The 25,514-nt window shown below is 43.3% G+C and overlaps 1 protein-coding gene across 2 annotated transcripts in view; it reads right to left on the bottom strand.

The window, feature by feature from the left end:
• The window catches only part of ILVBL (ilvB acetolactate synthase like), a 37,519-nt gene extending 12,902 nt beyond the window's left edge, over nt 1-24,617 (bottom strand). The window contains exons 1-6 of one of the 2 annotated variants that reach the window (XM_056542200.1): nt 24,487-24,617; nt 22,737-22,861; nt 9,933-10,134; nt 7,788-7,915; nt 3,802-3,940; nt 2,137-2,248 (exon numbers count right to left, since the gene is read on the bottom strand). In XM_056542200.1, coding sequence (XP_056398175.1) covers nt 2,137-2,248; nt 3,802-3,940; nt 7,788-7,915; nt 9,933-10,134; nt 22,737-22,853 — 698 coding nt within the window. In that variant the 5' untranslated portion in view covers nt 22,854-22,861; nt 24,487-24,617. Of the gene's footprint in view, nt 1-2,136; nt 2,249-3,801; nt 3,941-7,787; nt 7,916-9,932; nt 10,135-12,853; nt 12,972-22,736; nt 22,862-24,486 lie in introns of those variants that run through there. The other variant, XM_056542201.1, reaches the window with a different exon arrangement.
• Between the last annotated feature and the right edge of the window lie 897 nt (nt 24,618-25,514).

Genomic DNA, 25,514 nt, shown 5'->3' with positions numbered 1-25,514 from the left:
GCTCACTCCTGTCCTGTCTATTAGACTATTGTCTGAAAACAGAGAGGAGGGGCTTACAGGGCAGACTGCAGTGACTGGATGAAGAGACCCAGCACAGCAGACTCAGGGAGTAAGTAAATGCATGGTGAGTGAGGGCGGGCTCAGTACTTTCCTTGGACACGCCCCTTCCTGAGCAGTGGATGTCAGAATGAGTGAGCAGCAGAATAGAGGGATTTTTGAGCCACATAAAGATACTAGACACATAAAAAAAGACATATTAAGCATTGCATGTGAGTAACATATAGAAGCATTATTTATTTTCTGTGATTATGTATTTTTTTTTGGTAGTTGTTCAACTTTGTGCTAGGCCACTACTGCAGCATGCAGCACCATACGCATGGACCCTTACTATGGTGCATTGTGTATCTACAGTGTGTTTCCTTAGTGGTTGGACGAGCACTTATTTGGCTGACCACTATCTCATCTGAACACAGAGGGAGATTTAAGCAGCTTTTTTTTACTTACAGAAGTCGCACAAAAAGTCGCACGTGCACCTAAGCAATTTTTTGTGCGACTTTTGTGGGAAAGCAAAAAATACCAATCTGCTCTACCTAGGTAATTTTCAGTTTTTACGTTGCAGTGGTCCAGGATTTATCTTTGCGAAAGTAGCACGTAAGCAAATAAACGTCGCAAACCCCCTTCAAAAAGTCGCAGGTGTAAGCAAAGTCAGATCTGGCTTACAAACTTGCCTATGACAGCATTTTCAAAAAGTCGCAGGTTAGACTTTACATGCGACTTTTTGTGCTTTTATTTTCACAGGCACCGTGGGACAGGCTTGTCACCCGCCCGCACATCTCCCACCCACGCAGCACTACTACAACTCCGAGCATTTCCTTACTGTAAGGACATACTGAGAGTTGTAGTCATGCAGCAGGGCTGGGTGGAGATGTGCAAGTGGATGACAAGCTTGTCACCCACCCGCGCCGCATGACTACAACCTGGGAGTTGTAGTCATGCAGTGGGGGCAGGTAATAAGCTTGTCACCCACTTGCACATCTCCACCCAGCCCTGCTGCATGACTACAACTCTCATTATGTCCTTACTGTAAGGGCATGCTGGGAGTTGTAGTCATGCGGTGCAGGCGGGAAATGTGCGGGTGGGTTACAATAAATGTACTAACCTATTTTCCTTGTTTTTTTTTTTTTTTCTCATTTTAGACCCATGTATCTTGTGGACTACGACGATTACCAGTGTTTTTTTGTGGGTTAAAGTGGTTAACAAGGGCTTGTGAGAGAGTGTTTTTTGGAATAAATTTTTTTTAAAATTGTATTTACTTTACAGGCTTAGTAGTGGAAGCCGTCTTATAGATGGAATCCCTTACTAAGCCAGGGCTTAGCGTTAGCACCAAAAACAGCTAGCACTACCCCCCCGATTATTACCCTGGTACCCACCACCAGAGGGGTGCTGGGAAGAGCCGCTACCAACATGCCTGGAGCATCAAATATAGCGCTCCTTGGCCTAAGCGGCTACGGAGGGCCAGTAACAATGGTCCTCGCCCACCCTGGTAATGTCAGGCTGTTGCTGCTTGGTTGGTATTTGGCTGAAAATGAAAATATGGGGAACGCTATGCTTTTTTTTTTTCATAATTAATTAAATAATACAAACAAAAATGCATAGGTTTCCCTGTATTTTTATTCACAGCCAGATACTAACCAAACAGCAACAGCCTATCGTTACCAGGGTGGGCGAGGACCATTGTTACTGGCCCTCCCCAGCCTAAATAACGCCAGTCTGTTACCGGGAGTTGTAGTTTTGCAGTAGCTGGAGGCACCCTGGTTGGGAAACACTGATGTAAACAGAGCCTTATAATGAAGCCTGTAGCACTTTCTCTAGTGCAACCGCAGGCATTTTCTGTGCCTATAGAGGTCAGCAGTGAGCTCAGCGAGAGACCTTCTGGTTGATGGTTATCCATCCCAAAAAGTATGTTAGAAGTGTTGATAAACCGTACTGTTCCCTAAAAACAAAAAAGTTTTCCACAAGCTCAAATCCCTCCTAGATGCCCTGCAGGCCCATATACATGTGTAGATCACTCCATGCCAAGACAAACAGAAGGGCACTACTATACCTGTGTTTGAGGCCAACATAGATTTCACTTACCAGGTGATTATTTTTCCCATGATCCCTTTAGGGGCTCCTTTCGGTGCCAACTCTTTTTGGATGATATGATATGGATACAGAATGTCTATAGGAAATTCTACAAAAACAGGGCCTGGAAATGGAGAAGGACAAAAAAAGGTCAGTTTTGTTTTACTGCTCATATAAAGCACGCATTAGATAACACATCCTGATGCCAATCGACCTATTATAATCTACTGCACCATTCAGTGGCCCATCATGCCCCGACAGTCTAAAAGTTATTTTTGGGCCAATCCACAACTATGAAAGAGCTGTAAGGAAAATAGTGGGAGGAAAAATGAATTAATCAGAGTAGATCCTGCTGCAGCCTCTACCAGCAACTGTTCAATTCCCCCTGCAGTGCCTCCACAGGGCAAATAAAGAATTACACCATTCTCATTTTAAGTTATTTGACTGTCTGTGCAATGTTCCAAGATGATGGGTCCTCTAGTGCAGGAGAGGTTTGCTATGGGGATTTGCTCCTACTTTGGACACTTCCTGACACGGTCAGAGGTGTCAGCAGAGAGCAGTGTGGTCAGACTGGAAAGAACTACACAACTTCCTCTGTAGTATAATGCAGCTGATAAGTACTGGAAGGATTAAGATTTTATTATAGAAGTAATTTACAAATCTGTTGAACTTCCTGGAGCCAGATGATATGAAATTTTTTTTCCCACTGGAGATCCCCTCTAAGATCTGTGCCTCCATACAATCCTGTCTCTGAGCTCTACAGGCAGTTCTTTTCTCCTCAAGGCTTGGTGTTTGCTCTGATATATATGGTCACCTATGAGACCTTATATAGACAGGGCTGTGTCTATCCACTCAATGTCCAATAAGATGAATTTACCACAAGTGACTCCATCAAGGTGGAGCAACATCTCAAGAGAAATGGAAAGAGCCAGAGCTAAATATCATAGGAAAGGGTCTACGGGGGAGATTTAAAAAAAATAAATAAAAAAAACCTGTACAGAGGAAAAGTTGCTGAGTTGCCCATAGCAACCAATCAGATCGCTTCTTTCATTTTTCAGGGGCCTTTTCAAAAGCGAAAGAAGCGATCTGATTGGTTGCTATGGGCAACTCAGCTACTTTTATCAAAACCTGTCCAGAGGAAACATTGCTGAGTTGCCCATAGCAACCAATCAGATCGCTTCTTTCGCTTTTGAAAAGGCCTCTGAAAAATGAAAGAAGCGATCTGATTGGTTGCTATGGGCAACTGGGCAACTTTTCCTCTGGACGGGTTTTGATAAATCTCCCCCAATGTACTTATGTCCATGCTAATTTTAGTTTTCCTTTTTAATAACTTCTTAGCAAAAATCTCTAAAATCCAGTTTTCACATTCTCATTATGGGGTATTGAATGCAGAAAGATGGGAGGGGGGAACTTAAAAAATATATATATATATATTTTAGCCCAAGGCCACAACATAAAGTGTGAAGGAAGTAAAAGAGTCTGAAGACTTTTTGTATAGGGCAGTGTTTGCCAAACAGCGTGTCTCCAGCTGTTGCAAAACTACAACTCCCAGCATGCCCGGACAGCCGTTGGCTGTCCGGGCATGCTGGGAGTTGTAGTTTTGCAACAGCTGGAGAAACACTGTTTGGAACACACCGGTCTAGTGCAATCCAGATTATGCCGCGTCGTCTTACTCACCCGGTGTTCCTGATTGGGCCTCGGCCAAGGCTTTCCGTAGCACAGGGACGATCTCCCGTACAGTCCTGACCGAGGCGCAAAACTTACAAATAGGCTTGAAAAGTGACAGCTGGTCTATATCCTGGAGAGCTCCTCGGCCCTTTATTATAAAAAAAAAAAGGCAAAAACATATTGGTGATATAAACTATATCCACAAACTAATATCTTATATTGCTTTTTTTCTATGGAGTTAGGGGCACAGAATGTTGAACCTGTAACTTTATGGGTATGATGCTATAACCACAGTGCACTGCGCAACTTATATGTACATCATTGGGAGAGATAGAGGTAATTATGCGCAACGGTGTAAAAAAATATGCGATTCAAGGTCCGTGAAAAGATGAGAAACAACCCCTATGGGCATTGTAAAGCCGTGTTTCGTTGAAGTGAACTGGCTGAAAATTCATGCACAATTTTTCATGCTGAAATTCTGCCATGTGAACATAGCCTAAGAGCTGCCAATTGAGGTAGACACCCTACATCTGTTAGGCTACGTTCACACGGAGGAATGTCTGCACGGAGAATCTCCATGCGGACATGTGGTGTCGGGGGTTGGTAATGTGCAAGTTAAACTTTTCGTGACGCCAGGGCATGGTTAACCTAAACACCATCTGAGGGGAAGCCAGCTTCTCCTTGGTCAGGCACAGAGCAACAAATACTCTCATGCAAGGTTACGGATAAACTGACTTTACTGAGGCAGCATAGATGGTAAAATCCGTTACAGCTCAGATTGGTACAAAAGGACTTGTAGTAGCTTGAATTGTGCTGTATATGACTGACTTGCTGTATGGCAACCCACGCTGACTTTAGGGACTTGGATGAATGACTGGGATGACTGATTTAGATGACTGACTTGGATCTCCGGGACATTAGTGCTTATCGCTAGGCTTTGATGTTCACCTGAGCACAGGGGACTCGCTTTAGAAGATGCGTGGTTGCAGGATTGGACTTGAGGCCTCCTCACACTTTCTCTCTTCAGACTTCCTCCCAGCTGTACCTCAGCTACTCTGAACTCCTGCCAGGGCTGCCCCCCTATATATGTGGCAGATTTGGAGGATCCCCATTGGGCTGACAAGTCACATGGTTTACCTTGTGCACACTCCCCTAACAACAGGTTTTAGCAGGCTTAAAGCAACAGGTGCATAGAAAATGCCTGAACATAAACCATAGCATAACATTGCATTATACAGTGACCCCTCGACCTACGGTGGCCCCGACATACGATCATTTCAGCATACGATCACTCTCAGAGGCCATCGCATGTTGAAGGCAGCATCAACATACGATGGTTTTGTATGTCGGGGCCATCGCATAAATGGCTATCCGGCAGCGCAGACTGCTTCAGCTGCCACCGGATAGACGTTTACGGTGCCCCGAGAGCTCTGGTGATGTCACTTATCTGCCCTCGGGGCTCCGGCGCGTCCTCTTCGGGATCCCCTGCATCATCGGCGTTCTCCATCGTCGTCACCCCGTAGCTGCACATGCCGTCCCGTCATCCTATAGGAGCGGCGTGCGTAGCGACGTGATGGCAGTGACGGAGAGCGCGGATGTCGGGGAAGAAGAGGCCTTGCCTGAGCGTCAGGGACACCCCGGGGACGCGGCGACAGCGATGGACGGCGACATCCCGGGCAGCGGTGATGGTCCGGAGCGGCGGGGACAGGTGAGTACAACTTCCTCTAACAGTGCTCTACAACCTGCGGACCTCCAGATGTTGCAAAACTACAACACCCAGCATGCCCGGACAGCCGTTGGCTGTCCGGGCATGCTGGGTGTTGTAGTTTTGCAACATCTGGAGGTCCGCAGGTTGTAGACCACTGTCCTATACTTTACATTGCACGGATCCCTCAACATGCGATGGTTTCAACAAACGATGGTCCATTTGGAACGGATTACCATCGTATGTTGAGGGGCCACTGTATTGAGTCCTTAGTAGTGTGGGCCCAAGAAGGACACTTAAGGCAACATCTGCCACACAGGATGGGCAGGATGCTATATTCTGTACGGGGTCCACCACATGTGCTATGTGCACAGTTCAGCAGAATCCCATTGAAATCAATGGGACTCTGCTGCTGCGGAATCCCAGTGCGGAATTCCAAATGTATTAACTCAGTAAAGTAAATAACTCAGATAGACCTCTTATGTACGAGAGTAAACGAATCAGTTATAGTAAGACACAGGGTGTGTCCACACTAAGGAAATGACAAGAAATTGACGAGAAATTCGGGTAATTCTGCAAATCTGCCAAGTTCTGCTTGGCGCAAAATTGACATGGAATTTGAAGCAGAATTTAAAGAGGTAATCTGGAGGATAATCAGTACTACAACCATCAATGGACTTGCTCTAAATCCTACTTTAGAAAATTCTGCGCAAAAATTGTGCTTCAAACTCATTTCATCCAAAAATAAATATAGGCCTTTACCTGTGGATTCCAGCAGAGGAATGATGTTTAATCTTCTGCAGGAATAGAATACGGTTCCGCATCGAAATTTCATCCACAGAATGAACAGAGCGGCGGAAAGACCATTGAAGTCAATAGAACTTTCATTTAAAGGAAAACGGTCATCCTGTTCGCCCACACTTAACCAAATACACTGGGTTATAGTGCAGGTGAACAGGAGACCGATGCGGGGTCTCTGACTAAGATATGTACCTTCTTTCTTCTGTGAATTGCGTGATGGAGGCGGGCCTGCCGGGTGAATTTGAATATTCATGGGGGGGGGAGGGGGTTACGTGAGCGCTTGTGCCTACTGGGCACTCACGTGACCAGCGCCCATGAATATTCAAATTCACCCGGCGGGCCCGCCTCTAGTGCGCAATTCACCAAAGAAAGAAGCGGACCTTCAGAGGGACACTGCGCCGGACTGAATGTACATATCTTAGTCAGAGACCCCGCATCGGTCTCCTCTTCACCCGCAATATAACCAGGGTATTGGCTTTCGTGTGGGTGAACTGGCTGACAGGATTCCTTTAAAGCAAAACCCTGTCGGCTGAATTTGTGTATTCATTGTCTGTGACTCCACGTCCTAGTGACATGTAGACGCTGATCATGTGAGCGCTCAGGTGACCAGCGTCAATAAATATGCACATTGAGCTGACGGGGCCCATGTCAGCGCACAATTTGGAGGATATAGAAGTGGATCTTTGGGTTCTGTATTGGGTTTAGTGTGGGTGAACAGGATGACCCATTTTCCTTTAAAGGGGTACTCCGGCCCCAAGACATCTTATCCCCTATCCGCAATCTAGCATGCAGCACCCACCTGTAAGCACTGTAGGAAGTGCTCAGTGTTATGCCTCCCAACCACGGGGACGGAGTATTGTGACGTCACGACTCCACCCCCCCCCCCATGTGACATCACGCCCCGCCCCCTCAATGCAAGTCTATGGGAGGGGGCGTCACGCCCCCTCCCATAGACTTGCATTGAGGGGGCGGGGCGGGACATCACACGGGGGCGGAGTTGTGACATCACAGTACTCCGTGGTCGGAAGGCATAAAACAGCGCTTCCAGTAGTGCTTACAGGTGGGTGCCGCATGCTAGATTGCGGGGCTCTCCAGTGGCAGGACCCCCGCGAACAGGCATCTTATCCCCTATCCTTTGGATAGGCCATAAGATGTCTTGGGGCCGGAGTACCCCTTTAAGGTGGGCTTGGAGCTGAATACTGGCACAGAATTATGCAAGGAAATTCCTTGTCAATTCCTCAGTGAACGTTCCCATAGACCAAAAAGTCCTGCATGTTCGTATTCAAAATTGCATGCAAGCCCATCGCTAACCCATAGTTGGTCACCTGTCCCTGCTGTGCCTAGTGTGGGGGCATAAGCCGTGTCATACCCCTTTTTCTCAGCCCTTGTGTTAGACACAACACATATGTATATGGGTATTTGTCCCTTTAAAAAGATAAATACAACTATGCTATACAACCCTGAGTGGGATGCACAGGTTGTGACTTACCTGTAGCAATGTTGCAGCTGCTCCGCCGATCAGCAGCAGGGGGGACTCCGCCATCTGAGCGTTCTTAATAGCTGTCACCGTGTTGGTTAAACCTGGACCGGCGGTCACTGCTGCCACACCAACAGTACCTGCAGAGAAAGTAACCACGGTTTACTACTGAAACTATACATCTGGGGTGCACAAACTATTCTGGTCAGAGGCCCCTTTTTCAGACTATTCCACTTCCAAGAACCACAATAAATGTCTAATATGCAGGGATGGCACTTCTAGGACTCCTTGTTGGAGAATGTGGGTCCCCTGTTTGGCAGGAGACCAGAGGATATCCCTAAAAGTGTACCTGTTTGCAAAACTTTTTATATAATGCATATTTTATATATACACAAAATGAGGGATATTTATCAAAACCTGTCCAGAGGAAATGTTGCCCAGTTGCCCATAGCAACCAATCAGCTCGCTTCTTTAATTTTTAACAAGGCCTCTGCAAAGTGAAAGAAGCGATCTGATTGGTTGCAACTGGGCAACATTTCCTCTGGACAGGTTTTGATAAATCTCCCCCAATATGTATATTTGCTATGAACATTGGTTAAAAATTTGTATATTTTTGGGTAAAAAAAAAAAATGCTGTTCCTGTTGTCAATACTGTCTCAGAGCTCATGGGCCAGTCCTACCTGAGCCACTTCCTTCAATTTTTTGGCCGAGCATACAGCAAGGGGGAGATCAGGAGAGATAGCCACAGGCTAAGCTTTAGGCTTAAAGGGGTACTCCGGTGGAAAACTTTTTTTTATATATTTTTTTTTTTAAATGAAGTGGTGCCAGAAAGTTAAACAGATTTGTAAATTACTTCTATTTAAAAATCTCAATCCTTTCAGTACTTCTTAGCAGCTGTATGCTACGGAGGAAATTCTTTTCTTTTTGAATTTATTTTCTGTCTGCCCACAGTGCTCTCTGCTGACACCTCTGTCCGTGTCAGGAACTGTCCAGAGCAGCATAGGTTTGCTATGGGGATTTTCTCCTGCTCTGGACAGTTACTGATATGGGCATCAGGTGTAAGCAGAGAGCACTGTGGACAAGACAAAAAAGAAATTAATTTCCTCTGTAGCATACAGCTGCTAATAAGTACTGGAAGGGTAAAGATTTTTTTTATAGAAGTAATTTACAAATCTGCTTTAAAAAAAAATGTTTCCCACTGGAGTACTCCTTTAAAAGGATAGTGCCACACCTGTCCTAGTGACGTTACATAGTTACATAGTTAGTATGGTTGAAAAAAGACATACGTCCATCAAGTCCAACCAGGGAATTGAAGTGAAGGGTGTAAGGGGATAAGGGGAAGGGATGTAGTTTTATAATTCTGCATTAGATTTAATGTTATTTTGTTCCAGGAATGTATCTAACCCTGTTTTAAAGCTGTTAATTGTTCCTGCTGTGACCAGTTCCTGAGGTAGACCGTTCCATAAATTCACAGTCCTCACGGTAAAGAAGGCGTGTCGCCCCTTTAGACTAAACCTTTTCTTCTCCAGACGGAGGGAGTGCCCCCTCGTCCTTTGGGGGGGTTTAACCTGGAACAGTTTTTCTCAGGGCTGAGCTGCAATACCACATACAACCTGGAGATAGATGTGGCACTGTTTTCAGAAAATAGCAGTCATGTGTTAAAATACCTGAAAGGTTAGGATATCCAGTCTTCTATACTGTCAGCATTAAAGGGGTTATCCAGGAAAAAACTTTTTATATATATCTCAACTGGCTCCAGAAAGTTAAAACAGATTTGTAAATTACTTCTATAAAAAAAAAATCTTAATCCTTTCAGTACTTATGAGCTGCTGAAGTTGAGTTGTTCTTTTCTGTCTAAGTGCTCTCTGATGACACCTGTCTCAGGAACCGCCCAGTTTAGAAGCAAATCCCCATAGCAAATCTCTTCTACTCTGTGCAGTTCCCAAGACAAGCAGAGGTGTCAGCAGAGAGCACTGTTGCCAGACAGGACAGAACAACTCAACGTCAGCAGCTGATAATTATTGGAAGGATTAAGATTTTTTAATAGAAGTCATTTACAAATCTGTTTAACTTTCTGGAGCCAGTTGATATAAAAAAATAAAAAAAATATAAAAGTTTTTTCTCTGGAATACCCCTTTAAGTATAAGTATTTCTTACCTGAAAGTCTGGCTACTGCATCTGCAGCGAACGCAGCTGTAGCCTCATGTCTGGTGTCCACCACACGTATCCCCAACTTTTCACACGCAACCAAGATGGGTGAGATATGGCCGCCAGCTAGGGCGAATACAAATTTTACTCCATGGGACTGAAGCACTTGAGCCACCACTTCTCCTCCATGACAGGGGCTCTGAGTTTCCACCTTCAAAGAACATAATACCAGATTGTTACATACATTATGGCTCCACAAGTCCATGCATCACAGTCCTACTGCTTGTCACCATATCTATATATGTAAGGCGGTGCTTCCCAACCAGGGTGCCTCTAGCTGTTGCAAAACTACAACTCCCAGCATGCCTGGACAGCCAAAGGCTGTCCAGGCATGCTGGGAGTTGTAGTTTTGCAACAGCTGGAGGCACCCTGGTGTGGAAACACTTACAGTCACCTAGCTGTAGGGCACATTCACTCTTCCATATTGTCTCTGGATTCCATTTTTTAAATGACGCCAGTAGATTTAAATAGTTTTATCTTCATTTACATTTTTTTATTTTTTATTTATTTATATATATATATATATATATTTTTTTTTTATTTAAATTTTTTTTAAACACACATTATGTATGTTCTTTTTACTTTGTTCAGTACACAGCCCACACAGTACCATATAAGGCCCCGTTCACACTACGGAATTCCCGCGGAATTTCCGAGCGGAATTCCGCGGTGTGAACTTTAACATTAGTGTGAACGGGTTTCCGCCAGACCCGTTCACACTGCGGAATTTCAGCGGCGGACATTTCCGCCGCTGAAAGTGTTCCGCGCAAAGAAAGAACATGTTCATTCTTTGCGCGGATTCCGCGAGCACTGCATAGCCGTCAATGGTGACGGCTTAGTGCCCCGCGGCCCTAGCGCCGGAGCACCCTCGGCGGCGGCCGCCAGGCGGAAGCTCCGCTCGCGGAATTCATCTGCGAGAATTCCGACGTGTGAACGCACCCTTAAGCTCAAAGAAGTCAATCGGTTAATTTTACTTCTTCTTTATTTCATATGGGTGTTTTTTTGTTTTTTTTTTTACATCCAAATTTCATCCAAAATCATTGTGATATCGGTGGGGGTAAAATGAAAAACCTAAATACAACGCAAAAACAGAACAATTTGTAAAATACAAAAATTGCTTTTGATTTATATTGTCATAACCAAGCCTTAAAGGAGTAGTCCAGTGGTGACTCAGTGGTTAACAACTTATCCCCTATCCTAAGGATAGGGGATAAGTTGCAGATCGCGGGGGTCCGACCGCTGGGGCCCCCCGCGATCTCCTGTACGGAGCCCCGACAGCCCGCGGGAAGGGGGCGTGTCGACCTCCGCACGAAGCGGCGGCCGACACGCCCCCTAAATACAACTCTATGGCAGAGCCGAAGCGCTGCCTTCGGCAATATCCGGCTCTGCCATAGAGATGTATTGAGGGGGCGTGTCGGCCGCCGCTTCGTGCGGGGGTCGACACCCGCTATCTGGCCGGAGAGCCTGGCCCCCGTACAGAGAGATCGCAGGGGGCCCCAGCCCCATTAAGATTTTTTAATAGAAGTAATTTACGAATCTGTTTAACTTTCTGAAGCCAGTTGATATTTAAAAAAAAAAAGTTTTTTTCCTGGATAACCCCTTTAAACAGATTTTTTAATTACTTCTATTAAATAAATCTTAATCCTTTGAGTACTTTTTAGCAGCTGTATGCTACAGAGGAAATTCTTTACTTTTACTTCCACAGTGCTCTCTGCTGACACCTCTGTCCATATCAGGAACTGTCCAGAGCAGCATAGGTTTTTTTATGGAGATTTTCTCCTGCTCTGGACAGTTCCTGATACGGGCATCAGGTGTCAGCAGAGAGCACTGTGGACAACACAAAATAGAAATTCAAAAAATAAAGATTTTCCTCTGTAGCATACAGCTGCTAAAAAGTACTGAAAGGATTAAGATTTTGATGAAGCCTTATGCCTCTGTCCTGTGCTTTGTCGATTGTTAGTGCAGATCTAGCTTCTTATTTTTCTGTGGTAGCTCTTATATTAGAGTTTCGGTAATTTGTCTTTCAGTAATTTATCTATCTAATCGCTGTACCTATTTATCTGAAACGGTGACGTTGTAGTAATGCCGCAGGCTGTTCTAATTAATGCTCTTTCTTAAATAAAGAGCAGAATGATCACAGAGTTTTCCAAACAGCGCGTCTCCAGCTGTTGCAAAACTACAACTCCCAGCATACCCGGACAGCCAAAGGCTGTCCGGGCATGCTGGGAGTTGTAGTTTTGCAACAGCTGGAGGCACCCTGGCTGGGAAACACTGATTTAAAAGGGGTATTCCAGGCAAAACCTTTTTTAATATATATCAACTGGCTCCGGAAAGTTAAACAGATTTGTAAATGACTTCTATTAAAAAATCTTAATTCTTCCAATAGTTATTAGCTTCTGAAGTTTTCTATCTAACTGCTCAATGATGATGTCGCGTACCGGGAGCTGTGCATGATGGGAGAATATCCCCATAGGAACTGCACAGCTCCCGGGACGTGAGTCATCAGAGAGCAGTTAGACAGAAAACAACAACTCAACTTCAGGAGCTAACAACTATTGGAAGGATTAAGATTTTATAATAGACGTAATTTACAAATCTGTTTAACTTTCCGGAGCCAGTTGATATATATAAAAAAAAGTTTTGGCCTGGAATACCCCTTTAGGTAATATAGGGAATTCCTGGATTCAGATTGGGGCTCATAGAAGCCACTTCACAATAGTCCGATGTTTTGCTCTTAGCCATTTTTGGGTGTTTTTCTCTGTGTTTTGGGTCATTATGCGGTTGGGAGGACCCATGACCTGTGACCTAGGCCAAGCTTCCTCACACATTTTGCAGCAGAATTCCTTGATAGTCTTGAGATTTCATTGTACCCTGTACAGATTCAAGACCCCCTGTGCCAAAGTCGCCCCAAAACATAACCGGGCCGGCTCTATGGTCACAGTAGGTGCAGTGTTCTTTTCTTTGTAGGCTTCATGTGAGAACATACTATGAGGGAGATTTATCAAAACCCGTCCAGAGGAAAAGATGCTGAGTTGACCATAGCAACCAATCAGATCGCTGCTTTCATTTCTGAAAAGGCCTCTGAAAAATGAAAGTAGGGATCTGATTGGTTGCTATGGGCAACTCAGGAATTTTTCCTCTGGACGGGTTTTGATAAATCTCCCCCATAGAGCTGATGTGACTTGGCAAAAAGCTCCAGTTTAGTCTCATCTGTCCAAACGACAAGCCCCAAAGCTTCTGGGAGAATTTCCTATGGACAGATGAGACAAAACTGGAGCTTTTTGCCAAGTCACATCACCTCACAGGTGCCAGCAGAGGCGGCTCTCTAATTAGGCGATTTAGGCGGCCGCCTAAGGCCTCGCGCTAAAAGGGGCCTTGCGCTAAAAAGGGGCCTCGCGCTAAAAGGGGCCTCGCGGCACGGCCGAGAGCTGCAGGCTGCTGTAATTAAAAATATGTCAAACACATATTTGTTTTTTTATCTATACCCAATGTTTGTATATAGATATTTTGTAGAATAATTTTTAGGGATCGACCGATATCGTTTTTTTAGGGCCGATACCGATAATCGGTGTAGGTTAGGGCCGATAGCCGATAACTTATACCGATATTCCGGTATAAGTTATCGGCTATTTAACCCCCCGCGACACCGCTGCAGATCATTGATTTAAAGCGGGCGCTTTAAATCAAAGATCTGCAGTGGCTTTTGCGGGGCCATAGGCCGCCGCCGCCGCCGCCACCCGCTTCTCTCCCCCCTACCTGTCAGGGTGGTCCGGGCCCATCCATCCTTCCTGTAGTGTCCGGGGGCGTTCCGATGAAGGGTGAACCGGTCCAGGCTGTCCTTCTCCGGCGGTCATCTTCTCCACTCCGGGCAGGCTCCGGCCTAGTACGCTGCATAGACCCGCTGCGCAGTGACGCACCTGACGTCACGGCGTAGCGGCGTCTATGCAGCGTACTAGGCCGGAGCCTGCCCGGAGTGGAGAAGGTGACCCCCAGAGAAGGACAGCCCGGACCGGTTCACCATCCACCCGGAACGCCCCCGGACACTACAGGAAGGATGGATGGCCCGGACCACCCCCATTACGGGTAAGTTTAATTTTTTTATTGACTCGGAGGGTGGGGGAGGGGCCCGACCGATATAGCGGTATAGCGGTATGGGCAAAAATCCCTATCGGTATACCGCCCAGCATCACAGTGGGGGGTGCGACGCGGTGAGGTGGGTCGGGGGTGCGGTGCGACTGGTCGGGGGGGTGGCGGGGCATTATCGGCTAGGTAATTGCCGATACCGATAATGCCCAAAATCGTGATTATCGGCCGATAATCGGTCATACCGATAATCGGTCGATCCCTAATAATTTTATTAGAAAAATAAGATGTCAAGAGCTGTGAATAGCGAGGTTATGATATATATTAAAGTTTGCCTTAAAATATGCAATTTATACAGTTAAATTTTAATATCGCCTGCTTACTTTTTTTTTAATTTATAAAAAAAAATTTTATCGCGCTTGGGGGGCCTCAGATTTGTTTTTGCCTAAGGCCTCAAAATGTCAAGAGCCGCCTCTGGAATTTTTTTTTCTTAAATCAACCGATGCCAGAAAGTTATACAGATTTGTAAATTACTTCTATTTAAAAATCTTATCAGCTGCTGTATGTTCCCGATTAAGTTATTTTCTTTTTCAATTTCCTTTCTGTCTGACCACAGTGCTCTCTGCTGACACCTCTGTCCATGTCAGGAACTGTCCAGAGTAGAAGCAAATCCGCATTGCAAACCTCTCCTGCTCTGGACAGTTCCTAATATGGACAGAGGTGTCAGCAGAGAGCACTTTGGTCAGACAGAAAGGAAATTCAAAAAGAAAAGAATAATTCATCTGCATTATACAGCAGCTGATAAGAACTGGAAGGATTAAGATTAAGATTTTTTAATAGAAGTAATTTACAAATCTGTATAACTGGCAGGTTTTTTAAATTTCCTTTCTGTCTAATTTTCCAGTACTTATCAGCTGCTGTATAAAACAGAAGTTCTTTTCTTTTTGAATTTCTTTTCTGTTTGACCACAGTGCTCTCTGCTGACACCTCTGTCCATTTTAGGAACTGTACAGAGTAGGAGCAAATCCCCATAGCAAACCTTTCTGGTCTGGACAGTTCCTGACATGGACAGAGGTGTCAGCAGAGAGCACTGCGGTCAGACAGAAAGGAAATTCAAAAAGAAAAAAGCTTCCTTTGTATTATACAGCAGCTGATAAGTACTGGAAGGATTAAGATTTTTAAATAGAAGTAATTTACAAATCTATAAACGTATGTAGAAGATGTTCGGCACTGCTAACTTCTGTACCTGGAAGCTGATTGACACTAAGTCACTGTTGCGGGGAGAGGATTCAGTGGGGCTCAGACTCACGTAGAATATGACATCAGTGCATAAGAAGAAAAATGAAAGGTCGGCACTCACCGGATTTCCAATTCAGCAGGTTTTATTGCACAATACTCACAGCATAGTACAGTTCTAGGGGAGACGACGGATGGTAACAAAGGGGGGTACCACAGAGAGGCGACACCAGTGTTTCGCACTTAGTAGTGCTTCAACGGGCCTAACTCTACACCGGAACGTGTCATCTTCTTATACAGGTGAGCTTAGTAATTGGACCTATCACCAATAAACACACCTTGTGACGTTAAAAGAAGGAGGGGAGGTTACTTTATCAAGCTTGCTCCTACTTCGATCTAGCTCATTGTTCAGACTGCTAAGACTGGTACCGTAAAAACCTTCTTAGAAGCAAACTGAGACGTCAACTTTATCATTAAGTCCTAAGACTCCTGTTGCATCGGTAGCAATTATCCATTGTGTCTCTCTTCTAAGGAGGTTTTTATCAGATCTAAGTCCAGGTCGTGCAGCAACTTTTTCTATTCCTGCGAATCTTAAAGATCGTGACTTCCTCCATGGGCTTCTACTACGTGGGAAATAAACCTGGGAGCCCCCTTTTTAGTACGCAGAGAGTAAAAGTGCTCTCTAATTCTAGCGCACATTTGTCTGATTGTTTTTCCTATATAGTAGAAGCCACATGGGCAGAATATGACATAAACAACATTTTTTGACTTACACGTAATAAGTTCGCTAACCGTATGGGGGATTGGACCTATTCTGAATGTTTGCAAACCAAGGTTGTATTTACAGAAATTACAATTTTTACAATGAAAATTCCCTATTGGTATATGGCGAGTTATCCAGTCTGTTTTTCTCTTTTTCTCTTTGTGTATTCTGTGCTTGTTTCAATACTTCACCTATTGTTCTAGTTTACCTGTAAGAGATTAATGGTTTGTTTTCTGCCATTTCTTTAAGGTCTTCATCTGTCTCTAGTATGTACCAATTCCTCCTTATTGCTCTCTATCGTTTTGTTTACAGGTGAATTTTGAAATGTGAACGTGAACCGTTTAGTGGCGCGTTTTTTTGTTTTTTTCTGCACAATTCTTCTCTATTTTTTCTATCTGCTTTCTGTCTCCCTTTCTTTATTAAATCTACTGGATAGTTGCGTTCTACTAGTGTTTTTTCTAATTCTGTTGCCTGTTTCTGGTATGTTGTATCTTGTGTGTTATTTCTTTTTAAGCGTAGAAATTGTCCATATGGGAAACCATTTTTAACTGCTTGTGGATGGGAACTTCGATAGTGAAGTATCGTGTTCTTTGCCACTTCCTTTCTGTAGCCTTTACTTATTAGTTTCCCTTCTTTTACTGTCAATTTGATGTCTAGGAATTCTAACGTGTCTCCACCATATTGGTGTGTAAACGCCATGTTGTAGCCCCTGGCATCGTTTAGGTAATCGACAAACTGGTAGAATTGGTTTTTAGTCCCTGACCACACTAACAGAATATCATCAACGAATCGAACATAAGTTTTGATATATTTAATGAATGGGTTGTCGATGGTATATACTATATTATTCTCAAAATTAGCTATATATAGATTAGCGTATGTACAGGACACCGGTGTCCCCATCGGGGTACCGGTGTCCTGTCTGTACCACCCACCTTCATACATAAAGGTACTGTTGTGTAGAATGAACTTAAGAGCATCTTGTACAAACTGGATATACTGTTCAGAGTTCTCTGTTCTTTTTAAAATCTCGATCACAGCCTGTACACCCGTATCGTGGGGGATACAGGTATACAGGCTAGTGATGTCGATGGAACATAATCTCCAACCTTCTTCCCACGAGAAGTCATTCACTATGGACAAAAGGTGACCAGTGTCTTTGATATACGCTGGGATAGTAGGCAAAATAGGACGAAGCAAAAAATCTATATACTGGGACAAGTGCTCAGTCACCGAGCCGATCCCCGCAAAGATAGGTCGCCCAAGGGGTCGGCTCAGTGACTTATGCACTTTTGGTAGATGATACCATTTTGCAGGGCACGGACAATCAGGGGTTAATTTTTCAGCAGTTTTTTTTCGAAATAATACCTTCAAACACAGATTTACTCAAAAAGCCTTTCAGATTCTCTAATATTTTGTTAGTCAGATCACTTAAAAGGGGAGTGTATGTGGTATGGTCTGACAATTGCCTTTCGGCTTCTTCATTATACTGTGTCTTAGAGACCACCACTACACTCCCCCCCCCTTTATCCGCTCTAACTATAACACTCCGTTTCTTAAGCTTAGTTAGAGCTTCTTGTTCGTTAGCAGGTAAGTTATTAGCTATTATAGGATACAAAACAGATTTCACATCTTTTTGGAACAAGTCGACACACCCACCCGGTGCCACAGGGGGTGAGAATGTCAACTTTTTTCCTTTATTAAACCTGTAAGTTAAATTATCGGAAGTAGGTACATCACTCTGTGTCCCAAACTCTGTGACCAACATTTCAATGCATTTTCTCTCATGATCGGAGAAACCTGTGGGACAAGTCCCAGATTGTCAGTACTGACTGGTAATTCTCCTGGATATGGATTAGATTCTGTTGATGGTCTATTAGCATAATATTTTTTGAGATTAATGTTCCTAATCGCTCGTTCCAGATCTATTTCAAATGTAGTGGGGTTGAAGTCCTCTGATAGTCCAAAGTTCAATCCTCTAGACAGTAGTGAAATGGTGCTGTTATCCAATTCGGTTAAGTTGATTCCATTATTGAGAGTAGCTGTTACTGGATCTTCTATGGGTTCACTTTCCTTTTCTTTTGTGCTTTTGTGACTTTTTCTCCTTGAACGTTGCGTGTAGGTTTTTCTAAAGGGATATTGGTTGCAGGTAGGGTAGAGGTCTGTTCAGACTTCTGTTCGTTATTAGATGCTGGTGCGGTTTTAGCAAATTTCCGGCTATTTTTCTTCTTATAGCCATAAGATTCAGTTTTGTAGCTTTTAATATGCAAATTGAAAACGTTGTCGTTATCATAATCTTGTTTATCACGTAGATATTTTTCTCTTTTATTACTTTTGGTCTCTTCCTGTAAAGCCATTAATTTCGGTTCAATTTTAGAGAAAAACGCACTAGCAACTTCATTCTCCACTCTTTTTCTATATACAGTCTTGGCTTTATTTAAATCTTCAAAAATACGATCATATTCAATCCGGTTGCAGGTTAGTATAAGATGTAACAATTTTAAAGCATGCTCATTGTGTGCTTTGATCCACATCTCCATAAACACGCTGTCATCCTGGTATTGTGCTGGGGTCTTAATAAACCTAATTCCTCTAGGGGCTCGTTCACATTGGGCATATGCTTGCAAAGAGTTGACGGTCCAGTATACTGCGATTTTTTCTGACAAAGATGTTATACGGTTTTCCAGTGTTTTAACGCTGATGAGCTACAAATTCTACCAGTTTGTCGATTACCTAAACGATGCCAGGGGCTACAACATGGCGTTTACACACCAATATGGTGGAGACACGTTAGAATTCCTAGACATCAAATTGACAGTAAAAGAAGGGAAACTAATAAGTAAAGGCTACAGAAAGGAAGTGGCAAAGAACACGATACTTCCCTATCAAAGTTCCCATCCACAAGCAGTTAAAAATGGTTTCCCATATGGACAATTTCTACGCTTAAAAAGAAATAACACACAAGATACAACATACCAGAAACAGGCAACAGAATTAGAAAAAAGACTAGTAGAACGCAACTATCCAGTAGATTTAATAAAGAAAGGGAGACAGAAAGCAGATAGAAAAAATAGAGACGAGTTGGGCAGAAAAAAACAAAAAAACGCGCCACTAAACGGTTCACGTTCACATTTCAAAATTCACCTGTAAACAAAACGATAGAGAGAGCAATAAGGAGGAATTGGTACATACTAGAGACAGAGGAAGACCTTAAAGAAATGGCAGAAAACAAACCATTAATCTCTTACAGGAAAACTAGAACAATAGATGAAGTATTGAAACAAGCACAGAATACACAAAGAGAAAAAGAGACTGGATAACTCGCCATATACCAATAGGGAATTTTCATTGTAAAAATTGTAATTTCTGTAAATACAACCTTGGCTTGCAAACATTCAGAATAGGTCCAATCCCCCATACGGTTAGCGAACTTATTACGTGTAAGTCAAAAAATGTTGTTTATGTCATATTCTGCCCATGTGGCTTCTACTATATAGGAAAAACAATCAGACAAATGTGCGCTAGAATTAGAGAGCACTTTTACTCTCTGCGTACTAAAAAGGGGGCTCCCAGGTTTATTTCCCACGTAGTAGAAGCCCATGGAGGAAGTCACGATCTTTAAGATTCGCAGGAATAGAAAAAGTTGCTGCACGACCAGGACTTAGATCTGATAAAAACCTCCTTAGAAGAGAGACACAATGGATAATTGCTACCGATGCAACAGGAGTCTTAGGACTTAATGATAAAGTTGACGTCTCATTTTGCTTCTAAGAAGGTTTTTACGGTACCAGTCTTAGCAGTCTGAACAACCAGCTAGATCGAAGTAGGAGCAAGCTTGATAAAGTAACCTCCCCTCCTTCTTTTAACGTCACAAGGTGTGTTTATTGGTGATAGGTCCAATTACTAAGCTCACCTGTATAAGAAGATGACACGTTCCGGTGTAGAGTTAGGCCCGTTGAAGCACTACTAAGTGCGAAACACTGGTGTCGCCTCTCTGTGGTACTCCCCTTTGTTACCATCCGTCGTCTCCCCTAGAACTGTACTATGGCTGTGAGTATTGTGCAATAAAACCTGCTGAATTGGAAATCCGGTGAGTGCCGACCTTTCATTTTTCTTGTTATGCATGAATTTACAAATCTGTTTAACTTTCTGGCACCAGTTGATTTTAAAATAAATAAATAAAGTTTTCCACTGGAGTACCCTTTTAATGTTGGCCAAGCCAATTTTGGCAGGACCGGCCAACCATCTAATATATTAATGGGGGCCCAGTCAGAGAAAACTCTTAGGACAGAAAGAGTCAAGTAGCAGTAAGGAGTGATGCTGAATATGACTGGAGGAAGCATCCGGCTGCCAGGAGCATTTGCCCCCTCGTCTAGGTGAGTGCACATTGCCCCCTTGCCATCTCTTGAATGCCGCGAATCACAGCTCTTACAACCATTTATTTATTTATTTTTTGTCTGAATTTTACTCTATGGGTGGTTTGGGCAGCCAAGGCCTCCCAGAAGCCTTAGGGGGGGGGGGGGGGGGCACCCAAACAGACTTTTTTATAATCTGCCAATGTCTTGGGGTTAAAGGTTGTCCTTCTTGGGGAGGCAAAGTCATTTTGAGAATTCTACAGATCATGTTTATTGATGCACCCAAATGAAGTATCCCCGGGGCTGAGACTCGTATCTTTTGATGACTTATTTGCCGTTTTAATTATTTCTCTTGTTTGCTCTCTCATTATACTTTCGCTGTTAGACATATTTTGTGTTTGTTTACTTGTCTCATACTACACTATTTCTGTGCTGCGTTTGCTTTGCATACGTGCTGCTCTATTTTACATAATATAAATTATTGCTCGTTCGGTTATTATGTGTTACATCTTTATTCATACAATCTTTTTATTTATTTTATTACTGTTGCCCACAGGGTTCCCGGCTGCTACAACTAGAGATGAGCGAACTTACAGTAAATTCGATTCGTCACGAACTTCTCGGCTCGGCAGTTGATGACTTATCCTGCATAAATTAGTTCAGCCTTCAGGTGCTCCCGTGGGCTGGAAAAGGTGGATACATTCCTAGGACTGTATCCACCTTTTCCAGCCCATCGGAGCACCTGAAAGCTGAGCTAATTTATGCTGGAAAAGTCATCAACTACCGAGCCGAGAAGTTCGTGACGAATCAAATTTACTGTAGGTTCGCTCATCTCTAGCTACAACCAATAGCGTTTAGCTGTAATTTCTGGGGGAACCAGAGTTAAAGGGGTACTCCACTGCCCCAGCGTCCAGAACATTTAGATCAGAACGCTGGGTGCGGGGGTCATGACGTCACGGCCAATCCCCTCGTGACGTCAAACCCCATCAATGCAAGTCTATGGGAGGGGGCGTGACGTACGTCACGCCCCCTCCCATAGACTTGCATAGATGGGGCATGGTGTGATGTCTCGACCCCCGCAGCCCGTACCCAGCATTCTGAACTAAATGTTCTGGACCCTGGGGCAGTGGAGTATCCCTTTAAAAAAAAATTAAAAAGGGGTTATCCAGGAAAATACTTTATATATATATATATATATATATATATTATATATATATATAATCTTAATCCTTTCAGTACTTATGAGCTTCTGAAGTTAAGGTTGTTCTTTTCTGTCTAAGTGATCTCTGATGACACCTGTCTCAGGAAACGCCCAGTTTAGAAGCAAATCCCCATAGCAAACCTCTTCTAAACTGGGCGTTTCCCGAGACACGTGTCATCAGAGAGCACTTAGACAGAAAAGAACAACCTTAACTTCAGTAGCTCATAAGTACTGAAAGGATTAAGATTTTTTAATAGAAGTAATTTACAAATCTGTTTAACTTTCTGGAGCCAGTTGAGATTATATATATATATATATATATATATATATATATATATATATATATGTTTTTTCCAGGAATACCCCTTTAATTCCCCCGCAGTGCCACCACAGGAGTAAAGAAGGATTACATGATTTGTATTGAATCAATGGACTGTCCATTTATTGTACGGACACACTGGGTTCTCCAGATCAAGAGATTTCCCAATCTGCTAATAGAGAGAGCAGGGTCACACGTAGCCCATCCGCATTGGGTTTCCCGTTGCATAAATTCCACTACGTAATTTTGCAAGTGGAATTTACGCAGCCGAAAATCCTCAAGCAGATCATGTTGGCGCCCATTGAAGTCAATGGGTCCCGTTTTGGATTTTCTGCAGCGGAAATTCCAAAAGCCAAATTTCAGCTGCAGGGAAACCAGCTACGGATGTGCTACATGTGACTCTTTCCTAAAAGGGTTAGAAAACAGAGCCGATTTCTTTAAAAAAAATTTTTTATTAAATTAAATAAAAAACTCAGCACCACACATGCCCTCAGGCTGTGTGTGGTATTGCAACTCAGTTCCATTTAAGTGAATAGAGCCAAACTGTAATACCACACACAACCTGAGGACAAGTGTGGTGCTGCTTATTTTTTGTGTTTTTTTTGTTAGTTTTTTTTTTGTTTTTAAAGAAGTCAGCTCTGTTTTTTTTTTATTCCTGTATAACCCCATTAATTTAGACTATAATGGGTTTTATAGTCACTTTGAAAGCAGGTTAATTTTCCATTAGTGGATTAAAATTGTTTCTATTTTTATTAAACTTTCTATTTGTTAATGAAAGTATTTTTCTATAATTTACCTTATGAAGGAGCTGATAGAGGACACCAAGACGGTACCCCAGCCACAGGAGTACAATGGACGCTAATGCCCCTAGGGCTGCACCCACCAGGTAAATACACTCACAACCGGGATCCATTGAAAAGGCTGGAAAAAAAAAATTCAAGATAAACAACAACAAAAAATTTTGAAACCCCAAACTGGGAGTCCAAATCTCCATCCACCATAAAATCTAAACCTTGCATTTGTTCCCTCATGTAAAGAGACCAACTATGTCTTTAAATCAGTGGTCTCCAAACTGTGGACCTCCAGCTGCTGCAAAACTACAACTCCCAGCATGCTGGATAGCCACAGTTTGGAGATCACTTCTTTTAAATGGACACTCAGCGGTGCCACCGGACCCAATCATACTGGTTGGCAGCAGGGGCGGATTAGTAGTCTGTGGAGCATACAGCAGCTGATAAGTACTGGAAGGATTAAGGATTTGTAAATAGAAGTAATTTACAAATCTGTTTAACTTTCTGGCACCAGTTGATTTAAAAAAAAACAGTGGAGTACCCCTTTAATAACTATAGGAAATTCAAGCGAAAAACTTGAGACGGAAAGATTCCGTGAAGGTCGGCTACTAAATGACCCTACAAAATCCCAAATCATACTTCGCAATCTGACCTCGTGGCCCTTTATAAGTACTTGGAGTCGTAGCTATGCATATATTATGTATACATTTCACAAGGGTGTTATCAAGCATTACACCGGTGTTTCTTAACCAGGGTGCCTCCAGCTGTTGCAAGACTACAACTCCCAGTATGCCCTGACAGCCTCTGGCTTAAAATCGTAGCTATGCATATATTATGTATACGTTACACAAGGGAATTATCAAGCATTACACCGGTGTTTCTCAACCAGGGTGCCTCCAGCTGTTGCAAGACTACAACTCCCAGCACTTCTGGACAGCCTTCCGCTTAAAATCGTAGCTATGCATATAATTATGTATACATTTCACAAGGGTGTTATAAAGCATTACACCGGTGTTTCTTAACCAGGGTGCCTCCAGCTGTTGCAAGACTACAACTCCCAGTATGCCCTGACAGCCTCTGGCTTAAAATCGTAGCTATGCATATATTATGTATACGTTACACAAGGGAATTATCAAGCATTACACCAGTGTTTCTTAACCAGGGTGCCTCCAGCTGTTGCAAGACTACAACTCCCAGTAAGCCCTGACAGCCTTCGGCTTAAAGTCGTAGCTATGCATATATAATGTATACATTACACAATGGTATTGTTATGTATTACCCTTGTGTTTCCCAACCAGGGTGCCTCCAGCTGTTGCAAGACTACAACTCCCAGCATGCCCTGACAGCCTCCGGCTTAAAGTCATAGCCATGCATATATCATGTATACGTTACACAAGGGTATTATTATGTATTACCGTTGTGTTTCCCAACCAGGGTGCCTCCAGCTGTTGCAAGACTACAACTCCCAGTATGCCCTGACAGCCTTCGGTTTAAAGTCATAGCTATGCATATATAATGTATATGTTATACGGTGTTATTACACCAATATTATCCAACAGGGTGCCCACTGCTGTTGCAAAACTACAACTTCCAGCATGCCCGGACAGCCGAAGGCTGTCCGGGCATGCTGGGAGTTGTAGTTTTGCAACAGCTGGAGGCACCCTGGTTGGGAAACACTGCATTACACCATCGCCTCTTACGGATACCCTTCTGATGAGGGATCCTGTGCCCTGGTATAAGGACAATGTTTGGTACCTGAGTCCGGCTGCAGCCCTGCAATGAAGGGGACGGGTGTCACAAGCTTTTACTTCCTCCCTCTCCCCTGATCTTTACCCAGAGATCCTTTCTGGCTGCTGCTCACGTGATCTCACAGATGTCACACACAACCACTGCCCAGACTGGGAGAACAGGCAGCTCCCTCCGCAGCCTGGTAATGATAGGGTTAAACAGACTGTGCCAGAGGTCACCCAGGGAGGAGCCTGCACTGCGTTAACTCTTTCCTACCCAGGGTGCACTGTTCACAAGGGTCACCTGCGGTCACTAATCCTAGGGAGCTTCTCCAATTGTTACGCTTCTGTATGGAAATGGTTTAGAAGATATACGTTTCTGCAGATATCATGGCGGCGGAGATTCTTTCTTCCATCCTTAGTTCTGGGTTCATGTATCTATAATATATATGTGATTTAACCCCTTAAGGACGCGGGGTTTTTCCATTTTTGCATTTTCATTTTTTTCCTCATCATGCTTTCAATTTTGCACATATAATTCCATATGATGGCTTATTTTTGGTGGCACCAATTTACTTTGCAGTGACATTAGTCATTTTACCAAAAGATCCACGGCGAAACGGAAAAAAAATTCATTGTGCGACAAAATTGAAGAATAAATAAAAATTTGCAACTTTTGGGGGCTTCTGTTTCTACGCAGTTCATATTTCGGTAAAAATGACACCTTATCTTTATTCTGTAGGTCCATACGGTTAAAATGATACCCTACTTATATAGGTTTGATTTTGTCGCACTTCTGAAAAAAAATCATAACCACATGCAGGAAAATTTATACGTAAAAAATTCTCATTTTCTGACCCCTATAACTTTTTTTATTTTTCTACGTACGGGCCGGTATGGGGACAAATTTTTTGCGCCGTGTTCTGAAGTTTTTATCAATAACATTTTTGTATTGATAGGACTTATTGATCGCTTTTTATTCATTTTTTCATTATATAAAAAGTGACCAAAAATACGCTATTTTGGACTTTGGAATTTTTTTGCGCCTACGCCATT

The sequence above is a fragment of the Hyla sarda genome, chromosome 10 (assembly GCF_029499605.1).
Source record: "Hyla sarda isolate aHylSar1 chromosome 10, aHylSar1.hap1, whole genome shotgun sequence".
In the NCBI taxonomy this organism is placed as follows: Eukaryota; Metazoa; Chordata; class Amphibia; order Anura; family Hylidae; genus Hyla; species Hyla sarda.
Note: the sequence above shows the minus strand (reverse complement) of the source record. Positions and strands in the feature narration are given on the sequence as shown.